Below are 21,559 nucleotides of genomic sequence, written 5' to 3'. Positions count from 1 at the left end.
GCATGCTTCGCAGAAGTTCACATTACTATACCAGTGTACGAATTATAGCTGTTTTTTGCACGCTCCTTGAACAGCCTCATGTTTTCGATCGTCATCGTGAACTATCCTCAGATCCATTCTCCCCATAAGCATTTGCATATTCAACCGCATGAGCAATATGAAAATTATGCAATAAAGAAAGAAGGAAGAAAAAGAGACCCATACACATTTTTTCCTCGTGTTTTTATATGTTTGTTTAAAAATAAATGGCTGACGGTAAGAAGAATAATTACTGAAGTGCTTTTTTGCCCTGTCTTAGCAGGTTTCATCGCGACTTCAGATGGTTCCGGTTCCGAAGGTACCATGCACACGAATATCTTAGAGAATATTCGTTTACCAAGTAGCGCAAGATGGTCACAACTATCCTCCAGGTGGCAGCATGTTGCAGGAAGGTGAAAGTCATCGATGTCGAAGGTAGGAGACCTGGAGCTCATATAGAGGGGCGAGAGGGCGCGGCTTGTCCAGACGCTTTCGGTACCGCCGACGACTACCATGTCGCCGAAGATACGATTACTACTGGGAGCCTTGTGTCTCTTTGCCGGTAAGTTGCAATCACATCAACTACACGCATCGCTATGTCATAAACCGACGTACGAATTGTTTTAACCTGTCATTGCCCGTGGCTCCGAGCTTCTGTCCCACTTCTTGTAGTTAACACTACCTTTATTATCGTTGAGTCCGTTCTTTTAGACGGCGCTAATAATAGTGAATCACTTCATTGATGTCATTCTTGTAGCTATCATTGAAAAATTGCTATCTCCTGAGGGTGAAAAGCCTTTTTTACACTTGTCGTGAGTGAGTTCTGAGCTTTTGAGGGGGTTCCTTTTCACTTTTAATGACTACCGATGGTCTGAACAGTACTTGATGTTCTCGATGTGATAATTGTACTCGACGATTTTGAAATTGCAAATCGGTTAAACTGATGGTAAGATCAATGAGAATCATGGAAAATATAGCGAGAGTCGAAGAGGAGTTCAGGTGCAAAATAAAGTTTTAACGTGATGGTTAGAAACAGTAGGCGGTTAGTAATCTGGCAAATCTCGATCGGATTCGTTACGAGATTCTTCGAGTCGAGAACTGTTTGGCCTCATTCGACTTCTCCTACTCTCGGCGAATTTGGTATTAATCGTAAGATCTGGACCCATTCGGGGAACCACTGTCGCTTTCCCTCGGTTGCCCTGACATTTCCAAGACTTTCTATTTCTACGGGAGTTCAGTGAACCCCTCGGGCGGTGCAACTTGTGAACAGAGACACTATAGTTGGCACACGCTAACCCATAATTCCACTGCTCCCACATATCCGTGCGCAAATGAAACCCCGTACAATTTTCCTTTCTCTTTTCAGTTTCGGCGAGGGCACAAGACGATGAGGGTGAAAATGGCGAGCCCGATCCAGAAGAACTTTGCCAGGACAGGCCGGGAGACGAATACTTCCGTCTCAAAATCGACGGCGACTGCCGTGACGTCGTAAGGTAAAAACAACTTGATTCTCTACACTTCTAACGTTTCTGTCTCTCTAATTTTTTCTACAGCAGTGTATGTTCTTCTTGTTTTATACTTATTTCTGTTTTCTGAATCCTTGGCAAACTCAATTCGGGAGTAATTCCACTAACTCTTCATCTCGAGTATTGAATTTCTGTATTTCATTCACGGAACAATGACCCCTCCTGCCGAGTTCGTTTCCCATCGCGAGTGTATACCTGATATTAGCGATTCCTTCCACGCAAAAGGAAACCCGCCGCATTTATTCAGAGCCTTGTTAGGTATATCCCAAGGTAACAATAGAATGCCGTTGGTTTCGCGCCAGTCAGCCATCACCAAGGCCTAAGTCTGACCACATACAACCCGACACCTAATGCACGTTTGAATATACTTCGACGTAATTAAACGATCGACACTTTTACTGGTTGGCGGTTTGATCGTAACGGTAAAAGTTCGACGCCATGTTCACAACCTTTTACAGCCATGGTATTAAAAGTGTGCGTGTTTCAAACGAGGTGCTGATTTATGGTCGAAGCATGCAAGAACTGCACGAGACGACGCGCAAGGCGATTTTAGTCCCGTTCAAGGCAATCTAGTTTCAACAAAGCAGCAGCTCGGGTCTTTTGCTCCCCTGAGTGCCAAACTTTTTGTAGTGTTTCTTTTACCGCGCATTCTTTTAATTCTGATTCTTATTTTCTCGTGTCTTTCGAGCAACCATCGTGAGTCAAGGTCTCGTACCGTTCTCCCTGATTTCAATCCAGTGATTCGAAAACGGCTTACTCACACACCTTTCCTGACTGTCTCTTTTGTCTCTGGCCATCTTTGGGCGAAATGAATAGATACTTTGATGTCATTATCTAAATCGTAAAACGTCTAGGTGCGACAAAGCCAGTGAAATCGGGGTGACCAGACTAGCCCTAGTAAAGTGTCCAACCGGTCTGGCATTCGACATCGAGAGGCAGACCTGCGACTGGAAACAGAACGTCAAGAACTGCGATCAGATCGAGAGTAAGCTTCTTTCAATACTACCTATCAATCTGAAGTTCCCTTTTCCACCTCCAGGTGCACAAAGTCTGGCCTGAAGCCGATCACCTGCCCAAGCGGACTGGCCTTTGACCTGGAAAAACAAACCTGCGACTGGAAGGGCAAGGTCACCAACTGTGACAAGCTCGAGAGTAAGTGACGACCGGGGTTGAACTTGAGGCCCTCCTCTCGACGCCGTCACTCATTCAATTTTCGTTGGAAAGTTGGCCGGATTTTTCATCCGCCATTTAACATTTCGTTTCGTCTCTTACTTTCAATTCCTGATAGTGACGGAGAGGAGGGCCGAGGTCATCGTAGACTCGCGCCGTAGCACGCACATCGACGACTAACGTCATTATTATACACGCAATGCACCACCATATATATGTATTTGCAAATATATATAAACGCATAAATATTCAATCGCTGGTTTGGAACATTGTGGAATACGCAAAAAATAGTTTTAAACCAGCGAACGACGACAGAAAAGTCGAAGAAGATTGTTTTTTTTTTCTTTTTGAAAACACATCTTTCTCTCTTTATACTGTCTTTACTGACATTCATTCATTTTTGGTTTTCTCTCTTCTCGAGTTAATTATACATATTTTCACCACTCATCCTTGTATCGTGACTAACAATTATTGACAAAAACCGCTTTTCTTGATGCTTATATTATATATTATATCTCACTTTCTAGTGTATAGTATTATAGTATATAACCACCACCACCAACCACTACACTATTGCACTTACTTACCAATCGATCAGTCAATTTTATCTGTGATTAATCGATCACTGTATACTGACACATATCACAATCATGATGATGATGGTGATGCACTGACAACCAATTACCTATTAACAAACGCTTCGGATATACAAAACAGAAAAAATAAATATATGCATATAGAACATATCTTTCTACATAGCTATATTTTTTTTCACTTCTCTCTAAACCGACCGACCTGGATGTTCACGCGCTAGTTACGATCTAAACTGTGCTAATCTGTGTGTTCATTCCAAATGTCTATGTGTACATATTCCACCTGGAGGTACATCCGTTTCTCTGACACGATTCTTGATGACTCTTGCTTTTTGAAAATCACCGAGCTGTTCAATCGGCAAACCAGGCTCTCTCTCTCTCTCTCTCTTTCTACCCCTTTCTCTCCTACTCTCTCTCTCTCTCTCTCTCTCTCTGTCCGTGTTTCTCTTTTTTTTTTATTATTACCACGACTCGTCATAGATGTGTTTAATAAGCTTTTTTCGTGTCACGTTCTTATTTCTGTCCAGCTTTTTGTGTTATACATGTATATGTGTTTGTCTATCAATTTTCTGCAATTACGATTCATCAAGTCTGATTCAATCTGTATTCTTTTTTCACTCTTTCTTCTCTCGGAATACTTGTAATTTATATGTGCAGCGCTGATCTATGTTCACTCTGTGTTATACGTCTCTATTTTCACTCAAGCATAATTATTGATCTTTTTTTTACGAAGTAAATCGCTGTTATATGCAATATGCGGTTAATTACGTGTGCGTCGGTCGTGAGCCAACGAATGAATTCCCCCGGGTCACAGCTTGTCGTCGGGTCACCTACGTGTTTAATTGTAATGATAATTGTAATCCAGAATGAGGAACCAAAGAAAAAATTGGTCGTTTGGTCCCCTCCATTCACTTCCCAGTATACACAATGTTATATTATATCACAATAATTGTACATAATTTTCACCTTTATATAAACTGTATTATATATATGATACAACAACATACTTTATACCCACATTTAATATTCACATACAAAAAGGGTCTTGGAACACACAAAAATTATCCTCAGTGTCTTAAATACCCCGGTTATATTGCGTGATTCACGGTATCATGATTGCATCCTTTACAGAACCCCGTAAGATTCTTCCAATTCTGAAAACCGACGTACCAGTTTGCCCTGAGGGCAAATTATCATGCGGTAACGGTGACTGCGTCGAAAAGGAATTGTTCTGCGATGGAAAACCTGACTGCAAGGACGAATCCGATGAAAATGCTTGCAGTGAGTAAAGTTTTTCTGCCATGGTTTACCACACTGCCTAAGAACAATATGGTGCATGCACCGATGTTTGGGGCCTGAATCTTGATTTACTGTTTACCTTGCCCAAAATATGGTAGTCTTGACCATTTTTACTTATTCTGACCTCTAATGAACTGTCCTGAACAATTTTCGACATAGTTTTCTTCCACTGCATTTCGAACATCAATCTCCGGAGTTTCAATTCAAGTATTCAAGGTTGTGTTGTAGTTACGGGAGCGAGTCAAGGCGCATCTTCGCGATCACAAAACTTAATCCTTCTTTCCTCTTTGCCGCAGCGGTCGAAACGGACCCGAATCGGGCCCCAGATTGCGACCCCACGCAGTGCGTGTTGCCGGACTGTTACTGTTCGGCGGATGGAACGCGGATTCCGGGAAATATCGACATCCAGCAGGTGCCACAGATGATCACGCTGACGTTTAACGGTGCGGTCAACATCGACAACATCGACCTGTACGACGACGTCTTCAACGGTCGTCTGAATCCGAACGGCTGCCAGATTAGAGGAACCTTCTTCGTCTCCCACAAGTACACAAACTACTCGGCGGTCCAGGATCTGCACCGACGTGGCCACGAGATCGGCGTCTTTTCCCTGACGCACAAGGACGACCCACAGTATTGGACTCAGGGATCCTATGACGACTGGCTGGCCGAGATGGCCGGAGCCCGTCTGATCATTGAGAGATTCGCGAACATCAGTGACGGTTCGATAATCGGTATGCGAGCCCCATACCTCCGCGTCGGCGGCAACAAGCAGTTCGAAATGATGGCCGACCAATTCTTCGTCTACGACGCCTCGATCACCGCCTCACTCGGCCGCGTGCCGATCTGGCCTTACACTCTGTACTTCAGGATGCCCCACAAGTGCAACGGTAACGGCGGCAACTGTCCGTCCAGGTCACATCCAGTCTGGGAAATGGTGATGAACGAACTCGACCGCAGGGACGATCCGACCTTCGACGAGTCTCTGCCAGGTTGCCATCTAGTCGACTCTTGCTCCAACATTCAGTCCGGCGACCAGTTCGCTAGGCTCCTTAGGCACAACTTCAACCGACACTACAATACCAACAGAGCCCCACTCAGTCTTAACTTCCACGCCTCGTGGCTGAAGAGCAAGAAAGAGTACAAGGAGGAACTGATCAAGTTCATCGACGAGATGCTTGCCAGGAATGACGTATACTTCGTTACGATGGTCCAGGTGAGTTTGCGGTCCCTCTTCTTCTTCCACTTCAATTGAAACGATTTGTAAACACTTTGAGCACTGGCTTATAATTCCTGTTGTCTGATTTTCTGAATCTAGGTCATCAAATGGATCCAGACACCAACGGAACTGTCTAACCTTCGTGATTTCCAAAACTGGAAGGAGACTTGCGATGAGAAGGGTCAGCCCTACTGTTCTTTGCCAAACGCGTGTCCCCTGACGACGAGGGAGTTGCCTGGTGAAACACTGCGACTGATAACGTGCATGGAATGCCCGAACAATTACCCCTGGCTGCTGGACCCAACTGGTGACGGTTTCAGCGTCAAGAAGTAATTTTAATATAAAGAAAAAAAGAAAACACAAGTGCCCGCACCAAACAAATTAGAACTTGGGAAACAACCCCGTTCAGCGTGTCGTTCTGCGTCGTTTCGCTGGAACGGAATGAGAGAAAGGGACATGCTAAAATCCACCTTCTCTTCAATTCCGGTCCAGCAACATATGCGGACGTCACACGAGCACCGTTCTCGCCGCAGCGCCAGGGGTAAAAGTTATTTAAAAAACTATCAAAAGAAAAAAGAAAGAAAAACGCTGCTGCCTCTACTCGGCGCCAAGTGAGCACAAACAAAACTACCTAGAGAGACTTTATATGTATATATGATATTGATATAAAAAAAAAAAAATAAACAACGAAAAAAAACTCCTCCGAGGGGCGATTCCCCGACAATAATTGAATGATTGACAATGCTGTGATTTTCCTTACATTAAAAAAAAAAAAACGATTTCAAACGGAAAAACAATATATTTTCACTATTATTATTATTACTATTAATATATGTAAATCAGCATTGTCAAAAAGTTACTGTCACGGATCGCGCCAATTCTTATTGTCTAGCTATTAAGTGTCGACCATGACGACAACTGGTAAAAAATTGAATCGAATAAACGAAGCAGAAGAAACAACATTACGGACTTAGAAATAATTACAAAGGTGTTCCAACATAATAATAACCTTAATAATAATAATAGTAATAATAATAGTAGCAGTAAACGGTAATAGACGTGTTATTATTATTGTTATCATCATCATTATTATTATATTGAAGAATCAAAAACAACACCGAGCAGTACGTTTTTTCCATTTTATATCCTTTTCCGCACGCGATTTTCATAAATAAGTTATAAGTTAGATCAGTTTGGGTTGAATAAATTTACGCGTCGTTATTTCGCCAAGCTGTTATGCCTTACAGTTCTTCCCCCCAATCTGAAGCCTTGAAATTCGAACGTGGCCGCTCTCTGCATGATAAAGTGTGTATGTGCGTTGTTGAATTATTACTGTTGTTATGATTATTATTAAGATGGTAAGTGAAATACCAAGAAATGTCAGTCGTGACCCGAGGGCACCTTTCGTTCTCAAATGTTTGCGACAATCTATCATTTTACCAATTATATGCCAGCCGACGCGTTGATGGCTGAAACTTTGTAACGTAAGATTTTTTAGCGTTACTTTTTCCTCACCCGCCTTCTTTAGTCGGTAGGTACGCTGTGCAGGTTTCCTTCTATTCTCCGGGTTTTTTTATTTCAAGGTTATGTCTGCCCACGAGATAGTGCAATGTTCAGATATTAGCAAACTTCAATTCGCTAAGAAACCGGTGATTTCACTTTCTATTTACTTTCCTCAAGCCCTGCAGGTGGACACTTATAATACATAGACTACCAGGCGCAAGAATGTTCATACTTACTAATTTCTCCTTTGCTCGCACCACGTTTGACCTTATAATCGTGTATACGTAACTCATATTTTAGTATAGCTACTCGGTCTTAGACGTGTAAATTCTCTAAGTGGATAGACCCTGCGATGTAATTACATACTGCGAAGAAATTTAACGATGGAAAGTTTCAGGATGGAGACGCGGCTTCCGTATAATCTCAGATGTGTTCACTTTTTACACATACATACACCTCGAAATTTTATACTGTTTTTAATACAAAGAATGCCACGTTGGCGGGATAAGAATTAAAACCACGACTGGAAAGCCTTGAACGCACGTTTTGATCAGTCATAGAAAGATCAAGAGTGAAAAAAAAAGCATAAAAATTCCAAAGAAAAATGTGGAAATAAACAATGATGATAAAAAAATACTGGCGAATAACGACTAACTCGCAGGTTCTGAATTATGCATGAACATTGAATTAACGTATATATAATGAACATATGTGTATACGTATGAATACAGGATTAACTCTAAATACACAGCATGCGAATGCTCGTAAACACACTCAAGTACCGGCGCAACCTGACATTTATAGATTGAAGAAGCGACAAAAACACCCGGATAAAACAGAATAATATATTATTCCAAAGTGAAATATGTACAGATATTAGTATGTACCAGGATAATTGGTACCGAATCGAATTTAAATTATGGCAGACCGTTTTTACTGAGTCTGTGTGAGCTCTTTTTTTTGAATACCATTTTGTTTTCTATCAACGGCAACGTGCAAATCGAGTTCATTTATAATCTAGTAAAATTAAAATATTTCTTGGATAATGATACAGTGTAGGGCCTTGATAAGGTCGCGCCCCCCTAGTTGAGTGTTTGTGTTTTTTCTTTTTTAAATTTAAGGGCGGTGGCCCAAATGTTTACCATTTGAGGTATTTTTAGCTAAGGACTCAATCCTTTTCTTTTTTTCATTTTTCTGTGATGATGCCCCAAGTGCATGTACTTTAATTTTTATTCTATTTTAGCCAAAGACTTAATCTCTCTTTTATTCATTCTTTATTTCCACCAAAATCCTAGCCACTAAAGTACATGCTTTCCAGTATGTAGCCCAATAGTTGTTAGTTTTTTAGCCAAGGACGTTAGTATTTTACTTTTTCTTTTATCTATTAGTGTGTTATTTATTTATATTTTGCAGATTTATTGCAACTCTTGTTATCTATTTTAAGAGTATTTTTCTATTTATTACTTTCTAATGAGCCATCGTCAGGGGCGGACTGTTTATCTATCCCCTGGCAAGCAAATATGAGGCCGGGGGAACATTGTTTGTTCAATTAAATTAATGTACCAAACTTTCGGCAAGGATCATGTTTTGAACACTATGACATTAGGACGAGCTCAATAACACTCCACAGCTCTTCACGCTCTAGCGAATGACTACAGCGACGAGCAATATGACATCGAAAGAACTAGTGTATTTTTGCTATTATTCCTGATCATACAATGTTCCTGTTGACATTTTCGAATTCTTGCAAGTCGAATAAGTATAAAAAAGACTTATCCAGACTGAATAATAGCAAGGAGTTTTGCGGCTCCAGGAATTACAAGGAAGAAAGGTTAACCACTTCAGAGTTTCTCAAAACATCTTACGCAAGTTTTATGGAATACCGAAATCAATTCATTTGGAAACAAGATCGACGTAATTTTGTGAAAAAGGACGATTATGCGTAGTTTGAAGGCACTGCGAACAGTGGATTGTAAATTACTATACTAAAAGTGGATTGTAAATTACTATATTAATTGTCAAAGAACAAAGTTTCTTCGTATTTCAATCGCATAATCTCGCTTGCTAGGCTTATGATGTTTGAAATGTTTTGTGTGAGATCCTTGAGGATCTCGATGTGGTGCGTCAAAGAACTTATTCCAGCACTTTCCAGAATTGCGAAAATTTTCGCCAAAAATACAAAGGGGTTAGCCTTACTTATTTTTTGGGGAGAAAATTTTCGGTCTCAAATTCGATTTGTATGACCCTTTTCTGCCTGATTGGACCACCAGGAACTCAGAAAACGCAGCAAAAAGTGCGTAGGACCAACAGCAGAGAGACAACGATGGAAAGAGCACCAGCTGAAAAATATCGAAAACACAGGAACTCGTTTTTTGGCTGTAACTTTTGATCCGTTGATCGCTGCGTATTGGGACTGCGCTCAATCGATTTCTCTTGCAAAAGTACGTCGATATAGTGCGCCAAAGAATTTATTCAAGCACTTTTCAGAATTGCGAAAATTTTCGCCAAAAATACAAAGGGGTTAGCCTTACTTATTTTTTGGGGAAAAAATTTTTGGTCCCAGATTCGATTTGTATGACCCTTTTCTGCCTGAATGGACCACGAGGAACTCAGAAAACGCTGCAAAAAGTGCGTAGGACCAACGGCAGAGAAACAACGATAGGAAGAGCACCAGCGGAAAAATATCGAAAACACAGGAACTCGTTTTCTGGCTGTAACTTTTGATCCGTTGATCGCTGCGTATTGGGACTGCGCTCAATCGATTTCTCTTGCAAAAGTACGTCGATATAGTGCGCCAAAGAATTTATCCAAGCACTTTTCAGAATTGCGAAAATTTTCGCCAAAAATACAAAGGGGTCAGCCTTACTTATTTTTTGGGGAGAAAATTTTCGGTCTCAAATTCGATTTGTATGACCCTTTTCTGCCTGATTGGACCACCAGGAACTCAGAAAACGCAGCAAAAAGTGCGTAGGACCAACAGCAGAGAAACAACGATGGAAAGAGCACCAGCTGAAAAATATCGAAAACACAGGAACTCGTTTTTTGGCTGTAACTTTTGATCCGTTGATCGCTGCGTATTGGGACTGCGCTCAATCGATTTCTCTTGCAAAAGTACGTCGATATAGTGCGCCAAAGAATTTATTTAAGCACTTTTCAGAATTGCGAAAATTTTCGCCAAAAATACAAAGGGGTTAGCCTTACTTATTTTTTGGGAAAAAAATTTTTGGTCTCAGATTCGATTTGTATGACCTTTTTCTGCCTGATTGGACCACCAGGACTTCAGGAAACGCTGCAAAAAGTGCGTAGGACCAACGGCAGAGAAACAACGATAGGAAGAGCACCAGCGGAAAAATATCGAAAACACAGGAACTCGTTTTCTGGCTGTAACTTTTGATCCGTTGATCGCTGCGTATTGGGACTGCGCTCAATCGATTTCTCTTGCAAAAGTTCGTCGATATAGTGCGCCAAAGAATTTATCCAAGCACTTTTCAGAATTGCGAAAATTTTCGCCAAAAATACAAAGGGGTTAGCCTCACTTATTTTTTGGGGAAAAAATTTTTGGTCTCAAATTCGATTTGTATGACCCTTTTCTGCCTGATTGGACCACCAAGAACGCAGAAAACGCAGCAAAAAGTGCGTGGGACCAACAGCAGAGAAACAACGATGGAAAGAGCACCAGCTGAAAAATATCGAAAACACAGGAACTCGTTTTTTGGCTGTAACTTTTGATCCGTTGTTCGCTGCGTATTGGGACTGCGCTCAATCGATTTCTCTTGCAAAAGTACGTCGATATAGTGCGCCGAAGAATTTATTCAAGCACTTTTCAGAATTGCGAAAATTTTCGCCAAAAATACAAAGGGGTTAGCCTTACTTATTTCTTAGGGAAAAAATTTTTGGTCTCAAATTCGATTTGTATGACCCTTTTCTGCCTGATTGGACCACTAGGACTTCAGAAAACGCAGCAAAAAGTGCGTAGGACCAACAGCAGAGAGACAACGATGGAAAGAGCACCAGCTGAAAAATATCGAAAACACAGGAACTCGTTTTTTGGCTGTAACTTTTGATCCGTTGATCGCTGCGTATTGGGACTGCGCTCAATCGATTTCTCTTGCAAAAGTACGTCGATATAGTGCGCCAAAGAATTTATTCAAGCACTTTTCAGAATTGCGAAAATTTTCGCCAAAAATACAAAGGGGTTAGCCTTACTTAATTTTTGGGGAAAAAAATTTTGGTCTCAAATTCGATTTGTATGACCCTTTTCTGCCTGATTGGACCACCAGGAACTCAGAAAACGCAGCAAAAAGTGCGTAGGACCAACAGCAGAGAGACAACGATGGAAAGAGCACCAGCTGAAAAATATCGAAAACACAGGAACTCGTTTTTTGGCTGTAACTTTTGATCCGTTGATCGCTGCGTATTGGGACTGCGCTCAATCGATTTCTCTTGCAACAGTACGTCGATATAGTGCGCCAAAGAATTTATTCAAGCACTTTTCAGAATTGCGAAAATTTTCGCCAAAAATAAAAAGGGGTTAGCCTTACTTAATTTTTGGGGAAAAAAATTTTGGTCTCAAATTCGATTTGTATGACCCTTTTCTGCCTGATTGGACCACCAGGAACTCAGAAAACGCAGCAAAAAGTGCGTAGGACCAACAGCAGAGAGACAACGATGGAAAGAGCACCAGCTGAAAAATATCGAAAACACAGGAACTCGTTTTTTGGCTGTAACTTTTGATCCGTTGATCGCTGGGTATTGGGACTGCGCTCAATCGATTTCTCTTGCAAAAGTACGTCGATATAGTGCGCCAAAGAATTTATCCAAGCACTTTTCAGAATTGCGAAAATTTTCGCCAAAAATACAAAGGGGTTAGCCTTACTTATTTTTCATGGAAAAAATTTTTGGTCTCAGATTCGATATGTATGACCCTTTTCTGCCTGAATGGGCCACCAGGAACTCAGAAAACGCTGCAAAAAGTGCGTAGAACCACCAGCAGAGAAACAACGATGGAAACAGCACCAGCTGAAAAATATCGAAAACACAGGAACTCGTTTTTTGGCTGTAACTTTTGATCCGTCGATCGCTGCGTATTGGGACTGCGCTCAATCGATTTCTCTTGCAAAAGTACGTCGATATAGTGCGCCAAAGAATTTATTCAAGCACTTTTCAGAATTGCGAAAATTTTCGCCAAAAATACAAAGGGGTTAGCCTTACTTATTTTTTGGGGAAAAAATTTTTGGTCCCAGATTCGATTTGTATGACCCTTTTCTGCCTGAATGGACCACGAGGAACTCAGAAAACGCTGCAAAAAGTGCGTAGGACCAACAGCAGAGTGATGACGATAGAAAGAGCACCAGCGGAAAAATATCGAAAACACAGGAACTCGTTTTCTGGCTGTAACTTTTGATCCGTTGATCGCTGCGTATTGGGACTGCGCTCAATCGATTTCTCTTGCAAAAGTACGTCGATATAGTGCGCCAAAGAATTTATCCAAGCACTTTTCAGAATTGCGAAAATTTTCGCCAAAAATACAAAGGGGTTAGCCTTACTTATTTTTTGGGGAAAAAATTTTTGGTCCCAGATTCGATTTGTATGACCCCTTTCTGCCTGAATGGGCCACCAGGAACTCAGAAAACGCTGCAAAAAGTGCGTAGGACCAACAGCAGAGTGATGACGATAGAAAGAGCACCAGCGGAAAAATATCGAAAACACAGGAACTCGTTTTCTGGCTGTAACTTTTGATCCGTTGATCGCTGCGTATTGGGACTGCGCTCAATCGATTTCTCTTGCAAAAGTACGTCGATATAGTGCGCCAAAGAATTTATTCAAGCACTTTTCAGAATTGTCAAAATTTTCGCTAAAAATACAAAGGGGTTAGCCTTACTTATTTTTTAGGGAAAAAATTTTTGGTCTCAAATTCGATTTGTATGACCCTTTTCTGCCTGATTGGACCACTAGGACTTCAGAAAACGCAGCAAAAAGTGCGTGGGACCACCAGCAGAGAAACAACGATGGAAAGAGCACCAGCTGAAAAATATCGAAAACACAGGAACTCGTTTTCTGGCTGTAACTTTTGATCCGTTGATGGCTGCGTATTGGGACTGCGCTCAATCGATTTCTCTTGCAAAAATACGTCGATATAGTGCGCCAAAGAATTTATCCAAGCACTTTTCAGAATTGCGAAAATTTTCGCCAAAAATACAAAGGGGTTAGCCTTACTTATTTTTGGGGAAAAAATTTTTGGTCCCAGATTCGATTTGTATGACCCTTTTCTGCCTGAATGGGCCACCAGGAACTCAGAAAACGCTGCAAAAAGTGCGTAGAACCACCAGCAGAGAAACAACGATGGAAAAAGCACCAGCTGAAAAATATCGAAAACACAGGAACTCGTTTTTTGGCTGTAACTTTTGATCCGTTGATCGCTGCGTATTGGGACTGCGCTCAATCGATTTCTCTTGCAAAAGTACGTCGATATAGTGCGCCAAAGAATTCATTCAAGCACTTTTCAGAATTGCGAAAATTTTCGCCAAAAATACAAAGGGGTTAGCCTTACTTATTTTTTAGGGAAAAAATTTTTGGTCTCAGATTCGATTTGTATGACCCTTTTCTGCCTGAATGGACCACGAGGAACTCAGAAAACGCTGCAAAAAGTTCGTAGGACCAACAGCAGAGTGATGACGATAGGAAGAGCACCAGCGGAAAAATATCGAAAACACAGGAACTCGTTTTCTGGCTGTAACTTTTGATCCGTTGATGGCTGCGTATTGGGACTGCGCTCAATCGATTTCTCTTGCAAAAATACGTCGATATAGTGCGCCAAAGAATTTATCCAAGCACTTTTCAGAATGACGAAAATTTTCGCAAAAAATACAAAGGGGTTAGCCTTACTTATTTCTTAGGGAAAAAATTTTTGGTCTCAGATTCGATTTGTATGACCCTTTTCTGCCTGATTGGACCACTAGGACTTCAGAAAACGCAGCAAAAAGTGCGTGGGACCACCAGCAGAGAAACAACGATGGAAAGAGCACCAGCTGAAAAATATCGAAAACACAGGAACTTGTTTTTTGGCTGTCACTTTTGATCCGTTGATCGCTGCGTATTGGGACTGCGCCCAATCGATTTCTCTTGCAAAAGTACGTCGATATAGTGCGCCAAAGAATTTATTCAAGCACATTTTAGAATGACGAAAATTTTTGCCAAAAGTACAAAGGGGTTAGCCTTACTTTTTTGGCATGCTTTGACCGAAAAACTTCTGGTCTCAGATTTGATTTGTACGACCCTTGTCTGACTAATTGAACCATTCAGAACTCAGAAAACGCCTCAAAAAGAGGGTGGGACCAACAACATAGAAATTACGAAGGACATCTTTCGTTTTCTTGTTGTTACTCTTGATACGAGTCTCGCAGCGTATTTCGACTGCGCGCAATCGATTCGTTTCGCAAAATCACGTCGATACAACGCATCAAGGAATTGATTTTAGCATCATTCAAAATCTTCAAAAATTCCACCAAGAATTCAACGGGGTTAACCTTACTTAGGAGACAGGATTTCATGATTCGAGCCGACAGATTATTCCCCGTGAAAATCAGTTGCCGAAAAAAAAATAGCCGTCGAATTTTCAATAATGTTATTTATGTAGTTTTGAACATTTTAAATCTTGCCCTGTGAGAAAAAGAAATGTTCACACACCTTTTTTAGCACTTCGAAGAACCATGAATTGACAATAATCAATATTTATCATTTCAACAATTGAGAAGAAAAATGTGGATTGGTAAGTACGTCAATGTTATGCAGAAGGTGATGTAAATTTTGTTAGCCATTTTTCATTATATTTTCAACATGTTGCATTACTGAAATCCGATGTTGACACTTCACCAAAATTTGAAATATATTTACAAGACTCTTCATGCCACTTAGTTTGCAACGAACCCCGTCACAGATTTATTCTTATTATTCATTTTTTTACTCGCAATTCAAAATTGACTTTGTAGAAAAATTTGAAAAAATAAATTGAGTATCTTAGAGATGCTGCTTTTGCTAATAAAAGATTTAATATATTCAGGTAAATATAAACGATACACGTTCATGTATTTGATTGATATTTATTTGTCCGTTGTATAATTATAGCGTACATATTTTTCATGCGACATTTTCTCAACTTTTAAATTTCGCAACGAGGACGGTACGTTACCAATGTTTTGCACGATATAATTCTTGCTTATGAAGAAGTTCTTTTATCGGCATGGTCAGTTACTTGGTTGATAGTACACGAAACTGCTAATACCCACAAAACCATCCAGTTCCAGCGAACTATTACGAAAAATAACTCAGGGCTGTGAGCCTTGATACCCATGTATCTTGAGAGGTTGTTCGTTAAAAAATTCTTAAAATTGACCAAATGACAGCCAAAAGTGTAAAGATATGCACAGTACTCCAAACTCATAGTATCGCAAATACCAATTAAATTTGGCATCAATTGAGACCCACAAGTCCCTTTTGTCGATAAGTAAAGTGAAATAAAACGCACAATCATCTAGTTTATGTTATTTTCAAATTCGGCTGGAACACATCGAAAACACTACCTTCTTTATCGTAAGACCCTTCGGATTTTTGATGCAGAAGCCCGGCGTCCGAGTAATGACTGACACAAGAATACGGTCCAAGGTTTAGGGCAATAACGTTGGTGTCCGTGAACACAACATATTTGTTTTTTTTCGAATCAAAGTCAATAAAATGAAAATGAAGAGTAAAAAAAAACATATTCTAAATACATAGTCTTCATTTATCGCATCCTGAATCAACTTTGAAAAATAGCGCTTCAAAGGATGTCTAACCCCTTGAGAATTTGAATCAATGTTTTTTAGTCGATTTTGATATATGCATTGTCTTAATTATCAACGGCACCAGATTTTTCTCTCTTTGCTTTCATTGCTGTGCTCATACATTTTTCCGCGAAAGAACCTCCCTCGCTTAATCGTCATCGCAAATACACAACGTGGCTCACATCTGAGATTCAGAGTATTTCGAATTCTGCACCAAGTTAAGATTTCAATGGATTGTTCGGAAGAAACAAGGACTCATCGTTGTACTAACAATAATTGCCCATTCATTTATTTACAGTAGCTAATTATAACTCATTCACCGAAATGGACAAGACCTACTTAAATTTTATTTAAAGTCATAATTAACGGTAAAAAATATGCCCCTGTTGATATACATATCAAACGGAATACGAGTCGTATATCAGAAACAAATAAAATGACTGAAAGTTTCGAAGCCAAATGTTGTTCAGTAAAGTGATCTTGTTGATTTCCAGGATTTATTTATTGTCGTACTTAAACCCGACAGTAAATCGCGGCGTCAAATTAATCATCTATCTTATATACAAAAAAATATTTCATAACAGCGTAACCTCTATGAATAAATAAAGAGCATTTAAAACTCTCAGAGTTCATATCCCATTTTGTCTTTTCTTATCCTATTGGCGATAATTTTCAATCACTCAACATGTCTTGCTACGTCATTCATTATCTTCGCTTCTTGGTGCATGGGTCATATACCGAGATAGCTGCAGACTACGAAAGCTCCAAATATGCTCAAGACGATCAGAACAATCACGATCCAGAACGGCAGCGTGTCTGTAAGAACGAGAACGAAAAAAGTCAATTATCTCATCATTTGCTCCTATGATTTATACAGACTATCTTCGTCTTAAGATCCGTGTTCAAAACGTTCAAGTTTTAGCATTTTAGACAAAATAACATTTCACATGTTTCACGATAACGACTTTGAACAGTCTAAATTTACAGTAATATGAAACTTTTTTTTTATGTATCTCAGAGCAAACTCAGCACCGAATTTGCCGAACATTCCTGAAAATCAAACATATCTCTGACGCTTCTGGTTCAAAAATATCCTGTGATATTATCCAGGAATATTCAGAAAATTCTCGTTTACAAATAATGTTGCAAAGAACGAATTTTCACAGAAGTATCTCATTGATCTTTGAAACTAGGTTGATTTTTTTTGTCGAGTCTTTGAGAGCTCGGAGCTTTCTCAGAGTGATTTTTACAACCAAGGATAAAACTTTCAAGTCAAATATAAGCGTGTCGGTGTCACTCACGTCTGAATGGAATGCTGTGAACACATATCCTGTTGTCGACAGAGATGCTGACGACGGCCGCCTCAGTGTTGCTGGTGATAGCAGGGCCGTCGAGTTTCGTCGGTAGGAATTCAAGGCCGGTGATGAACATGCTGTGGGCGCTGGGAACATGCAGAACACGCTGGAGGCTGAAGGCGATGAAGATATCAACGTTGCCGGAGAACATTGTGCCGACAGCCACGAACCTGCCATTATCGGAGACGGCCAGAGCTGACAGGGTCTCCTTGTAGGGCGCAGACTTGAGCACGACGCCGCCATCGGCGTCCCAGAGTTGAAGAAAACTAAGGTTCTTACTAGACGTGGAGTTTGAGAGGATGAACAATTGCGTCCTCGCCTTGTCCTCCTCCACCAGGCGGAACCGGCACCGCTTGTACATATACTTCGTGCCTTCCGGAACCGCCCAACATAGCTCTTTCCGTTTCTCTCCGGAAGCTACGTCCCAGATGAACCCCTTTCCATCCTTGGCTATGGTCGCCAAGCTCTCGCCTCCTGGGCTGAAGTCCATATCATCTATCTCCTTAGTGTGCCCAATCATCTCGTACACCTTCGTCATGTGTGGAAACTTCCATAGACGAACACAGCCGTCTGTTCCTCCAGTCGCCATGTACTTTCCTGTTGGACTCACTCGCACTATTCGCTGCAACGGCTCGATTTTACTGAGAAAGTTTAACGGTTCGATTAGTACAGCTCTATATCCATAGCTATTATATTGTGATCGGCAAGTCTTTAAGGTTTCGGGGTGAAGGAAAATGTACACCTTCATCGCTCTTTACAAAAACGCACAAAGTATAAATCGATTACAAGGATGGTAATAGCATTACAGAGATTACAAAGGTTACAAATTGATATAGGTTACAATTTCAGAGACTATAGACATTGATATAGGTTACAATTTCAGAGACTATAGACCAGTTAAAAGAGGCTACAAGGTAATAGAGACGGAAAAAAAAAATTACAAGGATTACAAAAAATTGTAGAAATGAATACAAGGTTATACATTCTACAAACAAAAATTGAAGTAAAATCGCAAGGGCCAAAAGGTTGCAAATATTGAAAACAGATCACAGAGGTGACAAAGATAAAAAAATTGATTACACTAATCACAAAAATAATAGTAATGAACGAAATATTACAAGAACTACAATCAGATTACAGAGATTACAAACACTTTACGAGGTGTTAAAATTATAAATGTAATATATAAAAGTGAAAGAATTATCAAGATTGCTCAGGGGTTTAAAAGAATATTACGAAAATTACATTGAGTATACAAAGATAAAAAAAAGTACATATATTACAGGAGATTATAAGACGATAGAATATTCTATGTAAGCCAGATTGCAACAGTAATTAGCTCCATGGTGAATCAAGACTTCGATGACATGATTTAATGAATTTCGAGTAGAGTCCAGCGCCACTCAGATTTGAGAATGATTTCGATGTGTGGCAATCAGCAGTTATTTCTCTCTATACTTTATGAACATCTCCCACTTGCAGGGTCCTTGCTCCAAAATCTTACCTAAAATCAGTCTGAATGCTATCAGCTGGTTTGATGACGAGCTGCAGCTTTTTGTGCCTGACGTTAGAATTGCTGTCGACAACTTCCTCGACTCTCTCCTGTTTCAGCTTTTCTTTTTCCTTCTCTGCATCATCCCTCTCGCTTCTTCTGCGCTGCCGGAGTCCCGCTGTGCCTGTTCCGGTTACACTTCCCTTAGCGACTTCTCCGTTCTCAAGATTAATTATCTTCATGTTGACGTTGTATAATTGGCAGTGGCTCTCCTGTCCAGCCACAACCACAGTCCTCTTCCCATCATTGTGAGATGCACAGTTCATCACCACACTGGGTCCTGTTTCATGTCTCGTCACCTCCTCTGCCACAAACTGAACTCCGTCATGGAAAAGCTCGAATATCTCCTATAAAATAACAAAGAAAAGTAATTGAAGCTTTGGTTAGAGGATTTATGTCGCTTGTTAGGTATTTGTGTTAGCGAAGCTGCAGCGACAGAATTTCAATTCAGCATCGTTTAGTTTTTTCCACTCGTTCAAGCCATCGATAAACTAGGCAGAATGAGAAAACATATGTTGAATATCAGTTTTCTTTGCTTTCTCTCCAAGCTGTCATTGGATATATCAGTAGCAAAGCAAGCTTGAATTGCTTGTTGTTATTCTACTAAGCTATAGTTTTGCAGATAAATTCGAGCATGAAGTTTAGTTTGTGTTGGACTTGCTTTTGTCTATTCATGAAGTTATTATCGCTCTCAGTCATCATACTCACAAACCCATTAGCTACGCCAGTTTTTGAGGAACCACCACCGCCGCCAACCAAGACATGACGACTAGTCAGCATTTGGAGCGTGTACAGCGGGAAGTTGACTCTGGCTAAAAGCCCACCTTTAGATCGTCTCGAAGGCATTGCTCGTTTTTATCTTGGTTGATTGCCTGATTTGCCAGATGTTACACTACAGGAATAGTTTTGTTAATTATTGTTTTTTTTTTCCTTTTTCTCGTTTTATATCGAGTTTTTGTAATATGAACTATTTTTATTATTATTGTTATTATAGTTGCTTTTGTTATTTTTATTATTTATTTTATTTTTGGTTCTTTGTTTTGTATCTTGGTGGGGTTAGAATCGTGGCTGTTTTCCTTAGACTCGAAAGCGGTCGATCGATGACGTCGGGTTGATTGTCCACATTTTGCTAGACTAGTATCGTTATATTTCCTCTCCGATAATTAATTATCCGTTGATTTATTCATTTCGACTGGCACAATAATACGGCGTCAATATACTAGTTTTCATTTATCGACTCCAGTCGTTATACCTGCAAGGTTGACACCATATAATTAACCCGGCTATCACCGTGACAGCGTGTCAATAATGCGAATTAGGTTAAGAAACTACGATCTTCTGCAACACCGAAGGCCGTACAACTTCTCCTGTCGCCGTATTTCCCGTCTTATGTCTACCGTACCCTGCTGATTTATTCCTCATCTAGGCGCTGGCCCCGCAACGCCACGTTCCACGTGTTCACGTAGGTATTCGACATACTTCACGCCACTGAAATGTATTATTTCGCACACAGAGAAGGATAGCTCAGTGGAGTAGCTTTGTCCCTTTCTGTACAATCGGGTGAAAATATTTTGAGCGGCATGACAGGTTGCAGCGTATCAGGCTGAAGCGCGTAAATGGCGAGTATAATATTATTAACTGACTGTACGCAGTGCGAAGGAGACAGATATACCCCGCCAAGCTATCTCTTTCTGCGCGCGCCCCACCGCGACAGTTGGCGTTCCAGTTTTATGATATTTCAGTGCTTTACGCCAATGCGAATAATCAATTCTGCCGTGCATAGAGACCTAAATTTGTCGCTCGCTAGTGCCCTCTGGGTAATTCTGACGGCATAGTTAGGAAGGTACTGCAGAACGTCGGATGGTTATCAAACTGAGCCTGATTCGGGTTGAGTTACCTTCTGAGTTACTCAGTTCGCCAGATGGTGAGCCCAAGTTCATAACTGCCGAATTCATGAAAATTAATGATAATAATCAAATTCGTCAATAATGTTTGGACCGTACGTGAATTGAACGTATGTATGGATCATTGGTATACATACAAATCAGATTGAATTGTAATATGTGTGGATCGCATTTGGGACTTGCGTGGAATTTGCCTATATGTGATTTACACATGTGACTCTTAGGCTCTGGTCACACTTGTCGTTGCAAGATAGTGTTATTCAAACACTTCCGTCGTTTGAATATATCCGCGTTCAATAATTAGAGTAGAGAAACCGTTGAAACCCAAGCGTAGATTTTCTCGACTCAGTTTATAATTATACGTCATATAATTTTGTTTGAAAAAATTTTGTAAGGTACAATTTTGTGAGATATAATTTGTGTGTATAATTTTGTCGAATATAATTTTAAGCGGTTTGATTTTGTGTGGCATAATTTTGTGTGGTACAATTATGTGTAGAGTAATTTTGTGGCGAATAATTTTCGGGTGATATCAATTTGTGGAGTACAATTCTGTGTAAAACAATTATTCCGGACAAAACTGCCCCACTGAAAATTATTC

General features: G+C 40.3%; 2 protein-coding genes across 4 annotated transcripts; one reads left to right on the top strand and one right to left on the bottom strand.

Moving 5' to 3' along the window:
- The first annotated feature begins 429 nt into the window (after positions 1-429).
- On the top strand, positions 430-6,567 carry verm (LDLa and CE4_CDA_like_1 domain-containing protein vermiform). 2 transcript variants are annotated; one of them, XM_046629746.2, is made up of 6 exons: positions 430-580; positions 1,385-1,511; positions 2,584-2,696; positions 4,439-4,588; positions 4,903-5,822; positions 5,925-6,567. In XM_046629746.2, exons 1-6 carry the CDS (start codon positions 532-534, stop codon positions 6,156-6,158), a joined length of 1,593 nt encoding a protein of 530 aa, XP_046485702.1. In that variant the 5' UTR covers positions 430-531; the 3' UTR covers positions 6,159-6,567. The 2 variants fall into 2 exon arrangements, with proteins under 2 accessions (XP_046485702.1, XP_046485701.1); XM_046629745.2 differs by lacking the exon at positions 2,584-2,696 and adding an exon at positions 2,399-2,529.
- Positions 6,568-15,417: 8,850 nt separating this feature from the next.
- LOC124218817 (guanine nucleotide-exchange factor SEC12) lies at positions 15,418-20,590 on the bottom strand. Of its 2 annotated transcripts, none has more exons than XM_046625659.2 (5): positions 20,452-20,590; positions 19,763-20,306; positions 19,007-19,401; positions 17,449-18,143; positions 15,418-16,963 (listed from the first exon to the last, which is right to left on the bottom strand). In XM_046625659.2, exons 2-5 carry the CDS (start codon positions 19,898-19,900, stop codon positions 16,878-16,880), a joined length of 1,314 nt encoding a protein of 437 aa, XP_046481615.1. In that variant the 5' UTR covers positions 19,901-20,306; positions 20,452-20,590; the 3' UTR covers positions 15,418-16,877. The 2 variants fall into 2 exon arrangements, with proteins under 2 accessions (XP_046481615.1, XP_046481614.1); XM_046625658.2 differs by having other exon boundaries at positions 20,457-20,575.
- Positions 20,591-21,559: the final 969 nt, after the last annotated feature.

The sequence above is a fragment of the Neodiprion pinetum genome, chromosome 5 (genome assembly GCF_021155775.2).
Source record: "Neodiprion pinetum isolate iyNeoPine1 chromosome 5, iyNeoPine1.2, whole genome shotgun sequence".
Classification (NCBI taxonomy): Eukaryota; Metazoa; Arthropoda; class Insecta; order Hymenoptera; family Diprionidae; genus Neodiprion; species Neodiprion pinetum.
This window is presented reverse-complemented; position numbering and strand designations above follow the sequence as displayed.